This window comes from Enoplosus armatus, chromosome 14 (genome assembly GCF_043641665.1).
Source record: "Enoplosus armatus isolate fEnoArm2 chromosome 14, fEnoArm2.hap1, whole genome shotgun sequence".
NCBI lineage: Eukaryota > Metazoa > Chordata > Actinopteri > Centrarchiformes > Enoplosidae > Enoplosus > Enoplosus armatus.
Genome location: NC_092193.1, coordinates 4910303 through 4926099, shown reverse-complemented (window position 1 = coordinate 4926099; position 15797 = coordinate 4910303). Strand labels below are relative to the sequence as shown.

At 41.6% G+C, this 15797-nt stretch overlaps 1 protein-coding gene across 1 annotated transcript in view; it reads right to left on the bottom strand.

Annotated features, from left to right (window-relative positions):
- The window catches only part of cadm3 (cell adhesion molecule 3), a 74933-nt gene that overhangs the window by 23778 nt on the left and 35358 nt on the right, over window positions 1-15797 (bottom strand). The window contains exon 3 of the mRNA XM_070919298.1: window positions 4416-4568. Coding sequence (XP_070775399.1) covers window positions 4416-4568 — 153 coding nt within the window. The remainder of the gene's footprint in view (window positions 1-4415; window positions 4569-15797) is intronic.

Sequence of the window (15797 nt, the reverse complement as noted above, 5' to 3'; positions counted from 1 at the left end):
CTCCATCCAGCAGTTGGAACCATTTTTATGTAAAGTAACACGATGCCAGGGATTTCTGTGGCACTACAAACTCAGTTGGCGTCCTGCTGTGACTCAATGAATGTAAGTGATAGCAGAAACAATGAACTTTATAATGACATTGACAAAGAAACTATATTTCTTAATGGTCTGCTTACTGTAATAAGGTCAGTTTCAGGACCAATAACGATCTGGCGGATTGGATCGGTGCACCCTTATTTGTGCGGACAACGTTTGCCTTTTCATTGCTAAACAACAAAATCTATTAGCACTCGCAAATGATGACGTTTTTTGAAACTGTGATTCATTGCAAAGTGTTTCAATTGATTGCAAAACGCTATTAGTAATACATATTTCATACATTAGACTCTGATGGATTTGAACTGAAATGCTGACAACATTTTTAGTAAGACTTCAAAACATGACTGAAGACGAAAACAGAGACAAAACTATTAAAGAAAATGATTAAATCCTTCAATAACTTCACATTCCAGCAGTACTTGTGATACACATATTAAGTATCCCAACATTTGCTGTGAAGCCCCAAAAGGGAGGATCGTTGCCTACTATGATGAACATGGAAGTGCAATTAATTCAATGAGAAAAATATAAAAATAATAATGCGTTATCGCTTTAAAATCAGCAGCATGAGGTCTGCATTAACTGTGACAGCCTTGGCATTTCAACAGTTCAAGTCAGCCTTGTAAATAGCAATGCGTGACTGTTCACTCTCAGTACTTCAGGTCAGTTCAAAATGTCAAGTAAATTACGTTTTTTAAGAAATAATTAAATGCGACTCCCAGAATGAATTAGTTAAAAGCCAAGATGGGAGTTAGAATGCCTCAGTCAGACTAAATGTTTTCTTGAGGGGACACTGGTGCCTTGTCTGATGGTTTGCAAGAAAAGCTGAGAGGGACAGAGAGGTGAAATGAGCCAAAGATCAGATTCAAAAGCCAGCAGGAGTACCCCAGCCAAACCAAAATGTCATGATACATCGTCCTCTCACAGAGGTGTTCCTCCAGGTTCCGGCACAGTCGCTAAAAATAAGAAACATTTTTACTTAATTACTAGTTTAACTTGGAGCACAAGTTGAAGCGGACACAAGCAGGAGAAGGAATCTACACCTCCACTCTGCCAAATATTTCAGAATCCACTTTGTCTTCACCATCATGGTCAAGAAGGCAAGAGTGAAAAGAATTCAACTTTTCTTTCCGTCCTCCATCTGGAGCCGTTGTGGGCGACACTTTCTTCTAAGTGTTGGCGGCGATTACTGTCATTCTGCTTTTGAAAATGATGAACATTTCAGGCCGACGTCTACCGTATACCGCCGTATAGAGCGAGAGATGGACAGAGAGAAAGCGATAGAGCTGAAAGAGGAGAAGCAGAGAGAGTTTGACAGAAAGGTGGAGATGGGGAGGCGAGACCAAATCATGAAAGGATGCCAGGAGGGAAACTCATATTTTTTCATTAAAATCAACATGGTCTTGAAATTCTTTAAAATGTGACAGTCTTTTCTGTGCTGGAATAGAATAGATAGATAGATAGATGCAAGGTGTCCCTGCAATTTTGTTCTCGCATTGCAAATAGACAGGCCAACAGACACGGACACACCAATATAAAGTGCTGTGAACTAACCAAGGTATAGATCAAAAAAATAAAAATGTGGTCAATTTTTAATGTAGCAGTATTTGATGTAGTGCACTGTGTGCGGAAGCTCTCTGGCAGTAAAGTAGCATTGAATATTAATAAGGGAATAATACTGCACATATAGAATTGGTTGGAGAAGCCCTGTCGAGACCCTTTCCTCTACAAGGAGAATGAAAGAGAATAAGGCCATTATAAATAATTCTCTGCTTAGGTGAGAGCAGAGAGGCATGCCACACATTTCACACTAACAGACACACAACCATTTAAAACTGACCACACTCAGCAATGACGCGCGCATGTGTGTTTGTGTCTGTCAAAACCTTGCACATGTCAAAACAAGAATAAAACACACACACACACATGAACGCTGCTGTGCCCAAACTCGATATCTTTGGCTGATTTTCCCATAGGGGTCTGTGCGTTTTAGACATTTTACCATACATTTTTAATGGTTTGGCTCCCTCTCAGGGGTCATGAAATATTTATTGAACGCAGAATACAGTGTCACCGCTGTCAATTACAGCGAATAAAAAAATGCTTGAATCACAATTACTGCAAAATCCGAAGAAATGTGGAGGAGTGATTCTCATGTTAATTTGAATTTAAAGAGCTAAAGTAGACCCGCCTTCACCCTTGCTTCGACACACATACTCCCCTCCCTCCTTACACACACACATACACAAACATCACATTAACATTTCAGGCATTCTTGCTCATGCTGTTGTCCACAGCAACTATATTGAATTCTTTTCAATACACTTTGCAGCACTGCCAAAACATTTGAATAAATATCAACAAAATGATTTATTCAAGGATGCTTCCACAGCTGTTGACTGACAAACCCCAAATTTGGGGAACAACCCTGTGGCCTTTCAGCCACAGAACAGCCATTGCAAACACAAGCCTCACCGCCCCACCCTAAATGAAAAACTTTCAGCATCTCTTGTTTCTACTTAGTGCAAGTGAATTAAGAAGAAACCCTCTGCAGTTCCCTTTTCATCCCACGATTTGTTGGCAAATGATGGTGTATTGAATTAGAAAAGGAAATGGCAAAAATTGATAAAAAAAAACTCTTAAATACCACAAATAAGCTCAGAGTATCAGAGGTTATACAAAATTAAGCAATGGAAGCCCATTTGTTGAATAAATGTGGATGTAGGTTTTTTGTTATCAGCACAAAGAATGACTCAGTTTCACTATGCAGCAATTTAAAAGTGGCATTGGATGCTGTGAAATGTTGGCCGTAAATCTGCATCTACGTCCTCCCAGGAATATCAGACCAGCTGTCTCTCCCATGTATACAGTAAGTCTCCATTGTGTTTGTATGGCCATTAGTTGGTGCATTACAGTATTGCCAAGCGCATTACTTTGTTCTCATCTTCAAGTGGAACCATGAAATATGGCTAGAAATAGCTGACACTGAGGAACAATATCAACTCGACTAATAAAAATCAATACTTGAAAGGCTGTTTGTGGGAGTCCAAAGCTGATTAGCCCGATATCCAATCAATAAACAGGCTCGCTCACCACCGACAGGATGACCGCAATTTATTGCAGGCTGCAGGGAAGCATCACACACAGGTAATAACATCCATCACAAAGAAGATGAGTGGAGCTGGTTTAATACCACACAAGAGTTATATGAGGTCATAACCGAACACAAAGGTTAACGCTATGAGTAAGGATCTGGATCAAACTGGATGAAGGCATCATGAAGGCTATGGAGTCATAACATTACGGTGCACAAAAAAGGAGCATTTTTTGGAATATTTTCACGGCAGATTGGCAGAAGGGGATCTCGGTACAGTGAAGGATCTAACGAAGTCGAGCTGCATTATGGGCAACGTAGGATGCAGTGTTTCTGCAGCTTTCCCCAAACTAGGGACTAAGTGTCAGCATATCTCCACCTTTGCTGCATTGATTGCCGACATTATTTTCTAATCTGTCTTTCATAAATCCCCTAACTTTATGGAAGTGCAACATTAAACAGCTAGAGCACCAACAGACAGCCTCTCCTAGTATTCACACTTACAATGGACATCCACAGGGTCAAACTTCATTCCGCTCTGAGAGAGGGTAAACTCTGCAGGGTAGGTCAGGCCACTGCGGTGTATCAAGGTGAATTTGCCGCTTTTTCTACATTGTCTGTGTGTAGTGTGAAACTGACTTGTACAAAATGCAGACATTGTTGTAAAATTGTTAAAAACAACATGACAACGGAGGGGAAAATAAGAGAAGATGCCAAAAGCTTCGAATCATCCATTTAAATGTGTCACAATCCTACAGGTTTGGGAGAGAAATTAAGATAGACTGCAGTCAAGCTGATTTGCACAGCCGCCAGTCAGTCTCAAAGGAGATGTGCCAGAGTATGAACACAAGGAAGCCAAGAATGTCATTCTGCACCATTAGGTCTCAGTGAGAACAAAGAAAGATTTTTAGAAGAGCCGAGATAGGAAAGAAAAATCTGAGGAAACCTTAGGATGGGCCTCACAGAAAGGGATCCTCCTTCAAGGACAGACAGGAGATAGGAAGGTTAGAATTAATAGAGTAAAGGGAGTCTTACTGAAATGCTAATAAAAAATGAGACAATTGATTTTTGTCTATTTATCAAGAACATGTTCTCTCGTTCTTAAAATCCAGAAAACATATTGAACACAGGTGTTAGAGACACGTAACTAACACACTAATTTCCAGGGTTTCATTTGAATATTTGTGAATATGTATGTACTATGTGTGTTTGAGTGACCCACCTAGCACGGTGACGGTGGCTCGGGCGGTGCGGACCGGCATGGTGAAGATGGAGCAGGTGTACTCGCCCTCGTCGGCCAGCTGCACTTCGGCGATGGTGATGGAAAGCTCGGTGGGTGTCGAGCGGTGCAGCTGGATGCGGTTATCTCTCAGCGCTGGAGGAAGAAGAGGAACAGGATATCAATAATTAGAAATGTACATATATGATTGATCTGCTTTATGAAACATTTAAAGAGATTGAAGTTTATTATTTAATCTATTTTCTTATTTTAACTGTTTGCTTTTGCTTTCAAACTTTTATACCTTTAGAACTGAGTCATTTTAAATGTTTTTGATATTGTAATGGATGTCTAATAGTTTTCTCTTGTTGGCCATGTGCTGGTTTCTTTTTCTAATAAAGAAGAAGAGAGAGAACGAAGGAAAGAGGAAGAGAAGACTGAGAAAGGGGGCAGAGTATGAGTAAGGTAGGACGGACAGAAAGAAGGTAGAGATTGGTGAGGGGTTGACGGGGGGGGGGGGCAGAAGAGAGGAGAGCAGTGTGCAGAGGTGAGAGAAGAAATGCAACATAAGACAGGAGAGACAGAAGAGGGAACATGAGAAAGGGAAGAGAAGGACACATGAGAGGATGTAAGGAAGAAGAAGGAGGGAGATGACAGAGAGATGAGAAGGGGGGAGGCCATAGCAGATAGATGGAAAAAATGAGGGCGAAAGACGGGAGACAGGAGGGTGAAAAGAGGTGAGACAGTAAGAAGGTAAAGGGGATGAAATGTGGCAGGGGTGAAGGAGAAAGATATGGAATATAGCTTACAGAAGACAGGACTGAAAGAAGGAGAAAAGGGGAGTTCGAGAGGGAAAGGGTGAGAAAGAGCAAAAGAGAAAAGACGAGGGAGAGAGCAGAGAAAGGGGGAGAAAAGGTGATGAAGGGGGGAGAGGGTAAAAAGTGGGAAAAGGGAAGGAAAGAAAATGAATGTAAGGAAAGTGAAAGGGGAGAATTTGGAAGAAGGGAAAGAAACAATGAAAAGAAAAGGAGAAGTAGTGGGGGTGTAGTGAGAAAAAAGGACGAGCAAGGATGGGGAGGGCAGAGTAAGAGGGAAAGAGGAAAGTAAGAAAGATGACGTGCAGAATTTAAATCATGGGAAAGAGAAAGGTAAAATAGAAAGGAGGAGGGAGGGGAGAGAGGTGTTCAGAGAGAAAATGATGTAAGAGGGAGAGAGAGGAGGAGGAGGAAGAGAAGGAGGAGTGATGAAGATGAGGTGAGAGAGGAGGAAAAAATAGCTGAGATTTGTGTGCGCGAACGAGGCAAAGAAAGACGGGGGGGAGAGAAGAGAAGAGACGCAAAATGAGAATGAGAGACGAAAGAAAGTGCAAGAGACAAAAAACAGAAAAATAAAACAGAGGAAGCATAAATAGCAAGGAGAATAAGGGAGAGACAGTGAAGGATGGGTGGGGGAGGAGGGAGAGGGAGTAGGATGAAGAGGAGGGAGGCGGGTGGAACGTAAGAGAGACATAAATGGCTTTGTCATCAATGAGAAATCCAGCCATGAAAGAGGGAGAGAGAGCGCAAGCGACCAAGATAGATGATGATGATGAAATGCTACGAAATAACTGCTCGTTTCCGTGATAGCATTGACCTCTACGGTGTTTGTGCTGTGTGATTGCTGTCTGTCTCCCTGCCTTCCTATCTACCTGTCTATCTAGATGTCTATCCGTCTATCTCTCTGTCTCAATAAAGGCTTTTCAGCATTGTTCTCTGGCGCCATCGTGCAGAGTTGGTTCCCCACAAATAATGACTTAACGTATAACAACCAGACTATAAGAAAGCAGATACCTGCCAAAAAAACTATTGTTGTCAAGTAAAGTGAATAGTCTGATAGATTTGTTTCCACATTCAAAGTTTTAAGTTACCGTTGCGCTATTTTTGTCCTAACCCAAGTCTCAACTCTGGCTCAAGTTTGAGAAAACGGCAATATTTAAGGCATCGTTGGTTGTACTACAAGAAGACGTAGCCACCGTAGGGGGAGGCGTCTGCAGGCCTGATATGTCACAAATGTGCGGGGATCAGCACAGGTAAGCAGGGGTGTAACAAAGTTTTGTTTTGAACATGGGTGGGGTTAACAGTTAAGCTCAAGTTCTAGTTCTTGTGCAGATGGTTTTGTTAACAACAATACAAGCCTCCTCAGCATCTAGTTTGCCTTTGGAAATAACATAGACAATAAGAAATACGGCTGTGAGCCAGCCAGCTAGCATGCTAACTTAAAAATTGTCGGGGTACTTTATTTGTGTGACTGTCTGTTTAGTTGTTTTATCAGTTTGCTTCAAATCTATGTTTTTGCTTCTTGTAACAACAGATGAGTCCAAATGTTTTAGTCTTTCCTACTGTATCAACAGTAATACAGCCTTCTGACTAAACTGCATATGCACTATACGTATAGCCAGCAGGCTAATTAACTGTGATGTCACGGTGTACTGACCACACCCCTAGTACACTGCTACATCACTGCAACAAGGTGAGCACTTCAACCAGTGTGGATCAGAGTTTCTGCTGGTGTTAAGTTACCCGTTAAGTCATTTTATCCTGATAGTCTTGAAACAAAAGTAATGTCTGAGTCCAAATATGTGTGTGTGTGTGAGTGTGAGTGTGTGCAGTTTAATGGTGTGTTATGGACACTGTCTGTTTTCATATCTTATTGTTTATTTGCCTTTCTCAGTATTGAGCCACATCTGTGTCTGTTTGCCTCCTCATCTTCTTGTCGGTCTTTCTGTCTCACTATCATCTCCCTGTCTCTCCATCTCCCATCTGTCTGTTCACCTGTCTATCTCTATTGCACTCCCACGCACACACACACACACACACACACACACACACACACACGAACACCTCTGTTTCTCTTGGTATTTTTTAGTTATTTCATCCAACACTACTTTATCTTCATGCCTTATCACTAAGCAAGGTCACTACATTTGTCTTCATGAGCTACCCTCACTGTGTGGGTGAGTGTGTGTGTGTGTGGGTGTGTGTGTGTGTGTGAGGCATACGGTCACTCACTCACTCCCTCATTCACACACACACACACACACACACACACACACACACACACACACACACACACACACACACACACACGCACACTTATCCATGCCCCCTGGTCCCTGCGCTCAACTATCAGTCTCCTTAATTCCTCTTCTCTCCTCAGTCTCCCCTCTTCTTCTTCTTCGTCTCTCTCTCTCTCTCTCTCTCTGTCTCTCTGTCTCTCTCTAACTTCTCACCCATTTCTAATCTTTTCTGACTCCAGGCTTCTCTCTCTTTTTTTTTCATTATAAACAATGTATATTGCTTGCGAGTACAGATGTGATGGATAACGATATGATATCTAGTTACGGGGGGCGTATCGATCCGGAGGCCCCTGAAAATTGTACATGTGCCTGCTGCTGTTTAGCCAGCGATGTGGGCAACATAAATAGTCTGCCAATAGGTCACACTCTGCTGTTTGGCTTTTGTTTCTTCGGTGAAGGGATGTAATGAATTTCTTGGTATTGAGATAAACTGGATTAATGGACGAGGTGTGTGTGTTTTCTCAGATAACATTCGATGGACGTGAAACTCGTGAAACATTTAAGCTTAGAGATCACAACAGTCTCCTATTCCTATTCCTAATGTTTAAAAGCAGAAAACGCTAATCCAGTAAGCATTTTTCAACAGGCAAAAAAGCGGTCTAAATGAACCTCTCTCAGTTGAATTATCAGTAAAACAAAGATGAGAACTGCATGAGAAAATGTGCGGATTAGGGATCAATACGCCAACCATCAGCCGAGACCCTTGTCGCATCTCTCTCCCTTGTTTCCAGACATCTCTCTGCTGTCCCTATCTAGTGAAGGCATAACATGTCCCAGACATAGTAATAAAAAAGGAAATATGTGGTTCTTTAATAAAAAAAGAAAGTCAACAGTTTAACCCTGTGTTCATAATAACTTAAAGAGAGAAGTCATGTCTGACTTCTAGGGAGCGTTTTGCGTTCGGCTATAGCATGGTGTTTAGTTCCTACGTGTAACAACGGGGCATTTTGAATTTGACTTGCTACAGCCCTGTTATGTGCTTCAGACTGTGCTCTTCTCCATAGCAACGTCAGCCGAGGCTCATGAGCGTCACAGTGTTTCAAGCCATCTGCTAACCAAACAGGAAAAAAACATGATTTCTCAGAAATAAAGTTGAAATACTTTCAGGAGAAGTGTTTCAGAAACAGAGCGTCTAGCAAAAGCATATTATTATTGATATGGTGAGATACTTTGTAGTTGCCGTCTCATCTTAATTTTGATTCTGAACTTCCCAAACAGTGAATATTAGCAGGAAAATAAGCATAGCGTTCATTCTCCTGCTTCACAAACTTTGGGCGAAACATGGCACGATAAACACACAAAAAGTAAACTTGCATCGTTAAATATTCATTTTGTGTTGATTGTTATAGGCAATTATATACATTCACAAGTAAATTTCATGCTTCGCGTTGCTCCAGCAAAAGAAGAACCGGCACGTACAGACAGCAGAGCAGAGAACAGTGAGATCGTCTCCAGCAGCCCTATAGTGTCGTTAAATCATCAAGGAGACCCCTGTGTTTGTATGTTGAGGAATATTGAGGATGAAAACGCACAATTCAAATGGGAATTCACAGCGAGAAGAAATACGTCTGCAAACAGCCTCTTCTTCCACTTTGCAAGTCTGCGTGTGTGTACGTACGAGTGTGAGGGGTTTTGTAAGTGGTGTCAGGAGGGCTTTGAGCAGAGCAGGAGCATTTATGTGTGTTGATTACATATCAAGTACAGGATCTGCTTATCAGTGTACAAACCTTCTTGTACATCAGTGTTTCAAAGTGTGTCTGCATGTCTGCGTGTGTGTGCGTTTGGCCAGACAGTGGTTTTTGTCTACAGCTCAAACTGGAGACTCGATACTCCCCAAAGGTCCAACTGTTGATCTGGTCACAGCAGCTATTTTCGCCTACTCGTCTTCTTCCTCCATCTCCTCCTCTTCCTCCTCCCTCAATCTTTCTCATGCTCTTTCAACTTCAAACATTCAGGAAGAGGGGAATTCTCTCGCAACACATACTGAGTGCACATACATATATTCCTTTTTCATCTACCTCCTGCCTCCTTATGCCCGTCCAACCAAGTTTCCACTCTGCCCGAGAACTCTCTCATATTCAGATTTGCTTTATTGGCACGACAGGGGAGAAACCTGTGTTGCTGAAGCAAAGTACATCAGCTGCAGACCAATATTTTCATATTTCTGTCTCTATCTCCCTCCCAGCTTCTGCATCCCTTCATCTCCCTCTTTGGCTCAACCTGAATCTGCATTTCACCTCTCCCGCCTCTTTCGCTCTCCGTCCATTTTTCTTCCCATCCGACTGACTTTGTCCTTTCCTGCCTCGTTTCTCTCTTTCTCCTTCTTCTGTCTCCGCCACTCCTCCTTCTCTCATCACTCAACCCCCCCCCCCCACTCTCTCTCTCATTTTGTTTTACATTTTAGGCATTTAGCTGACACTCACAACCAAAGAGACTGCCTCTCTTCTTCCTTCTCTCTCTCTCTCTCTCCCTCCCACACATGTCGCCTCCATCCTCCCATCTGTTCCTGAATATTCTCTCCAGCTCCCTAATTATCCATCCTTTCCGACAGCTGATCTGGGTTCAGTGACCGTGGGTTTCCCTTGATCATAACGTCCCCACTGATCTGAGAGCGTCAATTGATCCTGGATCAGTGCGCCAACTATGAAATGCTTGATAAACACACACCTCTGTCTGTTTTATCCACCTTTCCCTCCTTCCCCGCTCATCTTTCCCCCTCTCAATCCACTTGTCTCTCTTGCCCTACCTTCAGACAGAATTAAAAAAGAATCATTTAGAGGCAGCAGCATAAATGTATGCAAAATCAACGGAAGGAGGCAAACGGAGCGAGATGAACCAAACTTTGCCCAAGGTGGTGCAAATTGAAGCAAGGAGGCATTAGTTCCAGTTGAAACTTGAGAGAGAAATGTTCCCAACGGTGTATCAGCTTCAAGCAACATGCCAATGAAATCCTGCCATGTAGTATTTACAGCAGCGAAAAATGTCCATTGGGGATTTCTGGCAAATAACACTGACCGATGACACATCCTAAGAGCTAGATTACCTAGAGAAGACACTGCTCATGCTGGCTGCTCAGCCGGGTGCAAAAGGATTAGAAAGAAAGCACGACAGAGTAAAAAGCATAATGCTGAAGCATAGCTTATTTTCTCATCTTTCCTCACCTTTATAGTAAAAAGAAGTCAAGGAAGCAATTATCATAATGGCTGTCACTATCAGCCTGCTGCTTTCAGCTGCTTTTGGTTGTCTGCATGGCATCACATTAACTCTGCTGCTCATTTTTTAAGTCAATGGATCAGACCAATGCAAAGTAAAGTGGGAAATATTTTCACCCCTCTTCCTGATGTCTCTTGATGTCCTATAGTGTATTTGTTTGCCAGTGTGGTGTGTGTGTGTGTGTGTGCAGCTGTTTTCATCCTCTTATCTTTGTAAAGAGTGAAGGTCCTCATGCGGTCCACCCTCACTTGTACAAGAGGCTAGTTTAAAGGAAAAGTCAGACATTTTGGGAAATGCGCTTATTTGCTTTGATGCCGAGAGTTGGAGGACAAGATCGATAGCACTCTCTTATATGCCGATTAGATTTTAAGCTGGAGCTGGGGGACGGCTGGTTTAGCTTAGAATAAAGACTGGAAACAGGAGGAAGCAGCTACCATGGCTCTGTCCATAGGTGAAAAAAGGCTGCAACTTTAAGATTCCAGGAAGTGACTTACACTTCAGTTTTCATATGGATGACACAAACAAGATTTAATGTCTTAATTTGCACTGGCAGGCAGGTCTTTTTACATGTGGACAGAGCAAGGCTAGCTCTTTACGGTCTATATTCTAAGCTCAGCTAACCAGCTGCTGTCTGTGGCTCCCTTTTTGGTGTGAGAGTGGTATCTTTTCATATGTTGGCAACAAAGAAAATAAGTGCATTTCCCAAAGTGTCGAATTACTCCTTTAGGGGTAGAACTTTGGGTTCAGCTAGTTACAGTAAGGGAAAAAAATATTGAGTGACTAAAGGAAAAACACACACCTGTGCTGGCTAGCAGGTAAACACTGCAGTCTTTTTATTTAAATTTCGGCACAACGTAAAGAAGGCAATATTTGTCGAAATGTAGATTAATTGAACTCAAAATTGGAGTTATGACTGTCTCCTCCTTCCTCTGAGGAAAACATTATAGTGTAGAGCCATTACAATTAGACTAGTACCAACGTATGCATGAGTGCACTGTTTTATGTCTGGTTTATTGATTTTTTACCTTTATTTCTATGAGTAAGAGGCAAAAGGTCAAGTTCTGAATCACACAGGGGATGTTTTTCATATTTTTACTTCATTAACCTCAAAAATAGATTGGATTTTTAACTTTGAATTATTTGTATTCCTGTCCCTTTCTTCTCCCTGCACTTGTCTTCCATTACACGTGATTATTTTAAGGACGCATGGAAAAATCTGGAGTTCAGGCGATACAAAGATAAAATGAAGAAAAAGCCTTCTTTCAAGTGCTAGATTTCAAAAGTCTCTCCTGCAGTCTTTCAGTCCTGTGATGGTTGTTGTTAATACATTCTCCAGAGAGCCTTCCCAGACACCAAGAAAACTTTGACTGATGCGATGTGGATCAATAGTTTTTCAGAAAATGTCAAAAAACATTTCACGCCCTGCATTTGGAGTACCGTCTCGCACTGTGTTTTGAGCAGTCATTTTCAGTTTGTCTTGTTCTCTGAGAGGCTGAGTGGGGATCTTACCGTCAATTTCAATATTTCTTGTGCTTGTTTCGCTTAAGACTGCTTAATGTGTGTTTTTAATGAAATGATTTACAAGTTACAGTTATTTTCACCACAGTTAAAGTCTGCCTACTCAATATCCTCCCACTAGGCAAGAGCTTCTGCGTCCACCAAGGTTTGTAAATCACCAGAGAGCCATTACCTTGTTAAATTGCACAGAGGCAGATAGCCTGTCTGATGTCTGCTGATATGCTTTTATGGAAAGGAAGGAAACCGCACATGACAAATAAATAAAATTATAGCCGGACTGAAAGCAAATTCTGGTGTGGATATCTGTTTGCAAAACCTCAAATTGTGAGTGTTTGAACTGCACGTCTACTTTTATTGTCTGCACACAATTTTATGGAATGAATACAGCTCAAAATATATATAACATGGAAGATAAATAAGGAAGGTGTTATGTGGTGGGGACACAGCTGGAAACACGGACTGGGGGAGTTTAAAAGGTGTTTAAGTGGGCAGCTTTCCACGCTTGATAACCTTGGCTTAGTTCTTGAATCATACAAAAAGGTTTCTGAGTGTGTTTTCCCAAAAGATTGTATTATGAGCAACCAACCAAAACAAATATCTTCATTCATCCTTCTTTATCCTTATAAGTTAATCGTTAACAAGTGAATATACAGCGTCCAATTTGTGCTACTGTCTTATAATCCTTTCACAATGGAGGAGAATCATTTTTATGTTTTTGTGTCTACCTCATGTAAAATGCATTTCAGAGTTTGTGCTCATTTTATGAAATCGTTTAAGGATGGCGTTGGTGTAAGCATTTGACCTCGCTTGCGGTGGGAAAGTACAGGCCACCTCTGAACTACTGTTGTGTAGTTTGCCAAGAATTATGAACAAAATTATGTAACATCAGCATTAACATTTTTTACATTGCAACAACAACTAAATCTCAAGCATGCAAGAAGACATCACGTTGTGCTCTGGGAAACAGTGATAAACATTTTTCACTATTTTCTGTCATTCAACAGATAAAATGACTGATGAAGAAAATAATCAGGGCTGCCAAAGGCATCGTGGTGCGTACCCCCCCCCAGAGGTCAGAGTCAGGTTAGCTGAAGTTGTTTTGGACGAGAGCACCAGTTAAAAAGTATGCAAATGTAATGTCCTTGTTTGTTTCAATTCTTTGGCTTCTCCGCCTGTCTTTATCTCCCTCATGTCCATCTCTTTGTCTAACCTGCGTGATTCACTTGGGTCACATTTTCAGATCAGAAAATCCGGAATTAATCCGGAAAAATCCCACCCCTGCTAAAAGTCTCTCCGTCTCTCTCGCTGTCTCCTGATAGTCTAGCATTAATGTAGGAACCCATCTGTTTTCATGTTTTCCAAGCTGTCTAATCTCTTCTATTAGCAGCACAGGGTCTTTTTTTCTCCCCTCATCCATCCACCTATCCACTCCCACACATTGCCTCCAGGGTATCTGTGGGTCCTTAAAAAGGGTCTTCAAATACATTATCTGGAATTAAGGCCTTAAAAATATATCAAAATATCCTCCATTGGCTACAGTTACCAGATCATTTGTTTTCACCATGGGATGGCAGGTTCCTTTGCTCTAAATATTCACGCTCAGATTAATACAGGACAGGATTAGCTGTACTTTTCTTTTTTTTTGTCATTGTATCTGCTTTAATAAACACAACTGGGCTTTGTGTCCCTTAACAATTAATTTCCTGTTTTGCTTTATCTTTATCTAGGCAGTTATAGTTGCAGAACTCTCATTAGCTCTGCTCCACTGGAACCAGGCTGCTTTTCTCAGTTTTGTCCCTTTACTTTGTTTCTTTAAATTTAGTCTTTCTATTAACTTCCATGTAGCCTGGGCCCACACTCTGTTCCCTCCTCTGTGTCTCCATCTCTCTGTCGCCTCTCATCTGTGCAGAGCAGGGTCAAATTAATCTGATATCAATGGTTTCCTCCCTGCATAATGATAAAAGTCAGCTTGAGGTTTCGATCTACCACAGAGAACTGGATCGAATGGATGCGACCCTGTGATTAGCCAGCAACATCAACATTTCATATATCACAGCTTAGCCTTTGATTTTTCATCCTTTTGTGAATAACTAACTTTTTTTACAAATCAAATCCAAGGTCTCTGTCCCTGTATCCCCCGCATCATTTTTACATTCCCATTTCTCTTCTCTCTATAATGTAATATCCTCTCTGTCTTCATACTCTCCATCCATTTTTCCATTTTTATTCACCACATCCCTCCTTTCCTCCACCTCTCCTCATCTTCTTCCCTATCTTTCTCAATTTTAACGATGATCAAGCTTTCTTTGCCATGTACTTTATGTGTTCCCCCAAAGTTTTACTTTAGTTTAGCAGGGTTACTCTTTCGATAAACTAAAGAAAAGCATCCATTCCTTCGGTCTTTCGTTATCCCCCCTCTCTCTTCTGATCTTGCCGTAGTACAGTTTCTACTCTGCAGTGTGGCGGCGGCCATCACTGTGAGAAGTTCTCACTCATCATTTTCTTCTTCTTCTATCTCTCATCACGCTGATCGTCCACCCCCCCCCGCTCCCTCCACCCATTAATTTTTGTCAAGTCTAAACTCTCCACAGCCTGGCGCATGCTGTGCAGTGTTGGAACGTGGCAGTGAGGAGTCCTGATTTCTCTCCTTTCCCGTCTGCTCTCTTCAATCAACTCTCTTATTTCTTTCCCTTTCCATTCCTGTTCTAGTATATCCTTATTTTTCTTCTTACTCTCATCCCCCCATCTCTTGCTGTCTCAGCTCTGAAGCACACTGTCTGCACTTTGCTGTTCAGGCCAACTACAGAGATGACTTGCTGCTCCATCTTGATCCATCATTTCCAAAGTGTTGCACTGAGGACTTTTCAGTTACTCTCTTCCCTCCATTCTGCCTCACTTTTTAGATCCCACCATCCTTTTATTTTAATTCTTAGTCTGTACTTCCTTCGCTTTTCCCTTCTTGGCTGGACAATTACAGTAAAGTACCAAGCAACTATTTTTTGGACGGTCATGTGTGGGACAGAGCGAAGTTCCATGTCAATGAACAATGACCGTGATCTTTCCCTTAACTTAAAGCTGCACTAATCAATATTTTCATATCAACAATAGATCAAATGATTATGTGTAATGTGAGAGGAGTCGTATTCACGGAGAATTTTCCCCTCAGCTATAAAGAACATTTTAGAGTCTTTCAGCACATCTTCTTTTGGTTTTCTGGCCCACAACTTTACTGTTTTAACTTTCAACTTTACAGTTTCCAGCAACAACAGGCAGTTGTTTTCAGCAAAGAAAACCTGTGATAATCCCACGGTATGCTACCTACCCAGCACCAAACAGCAAACAGACAAAGTTAGCCACTAGCTGGTGATTACAGCAGAGCATTTAGCAGCTAAAGAGTCGGATATTTCCTCTGAGGAGCAGGTGGAGACCGTTTTGGTAGATTCAATATTGGACTTAAATGTGTCAGTTGGACAGAAACACGACTCCAAATGAATGCTAATGTTTCTCCTGAATGTTTAAATAGGAAATTGTTGAACACA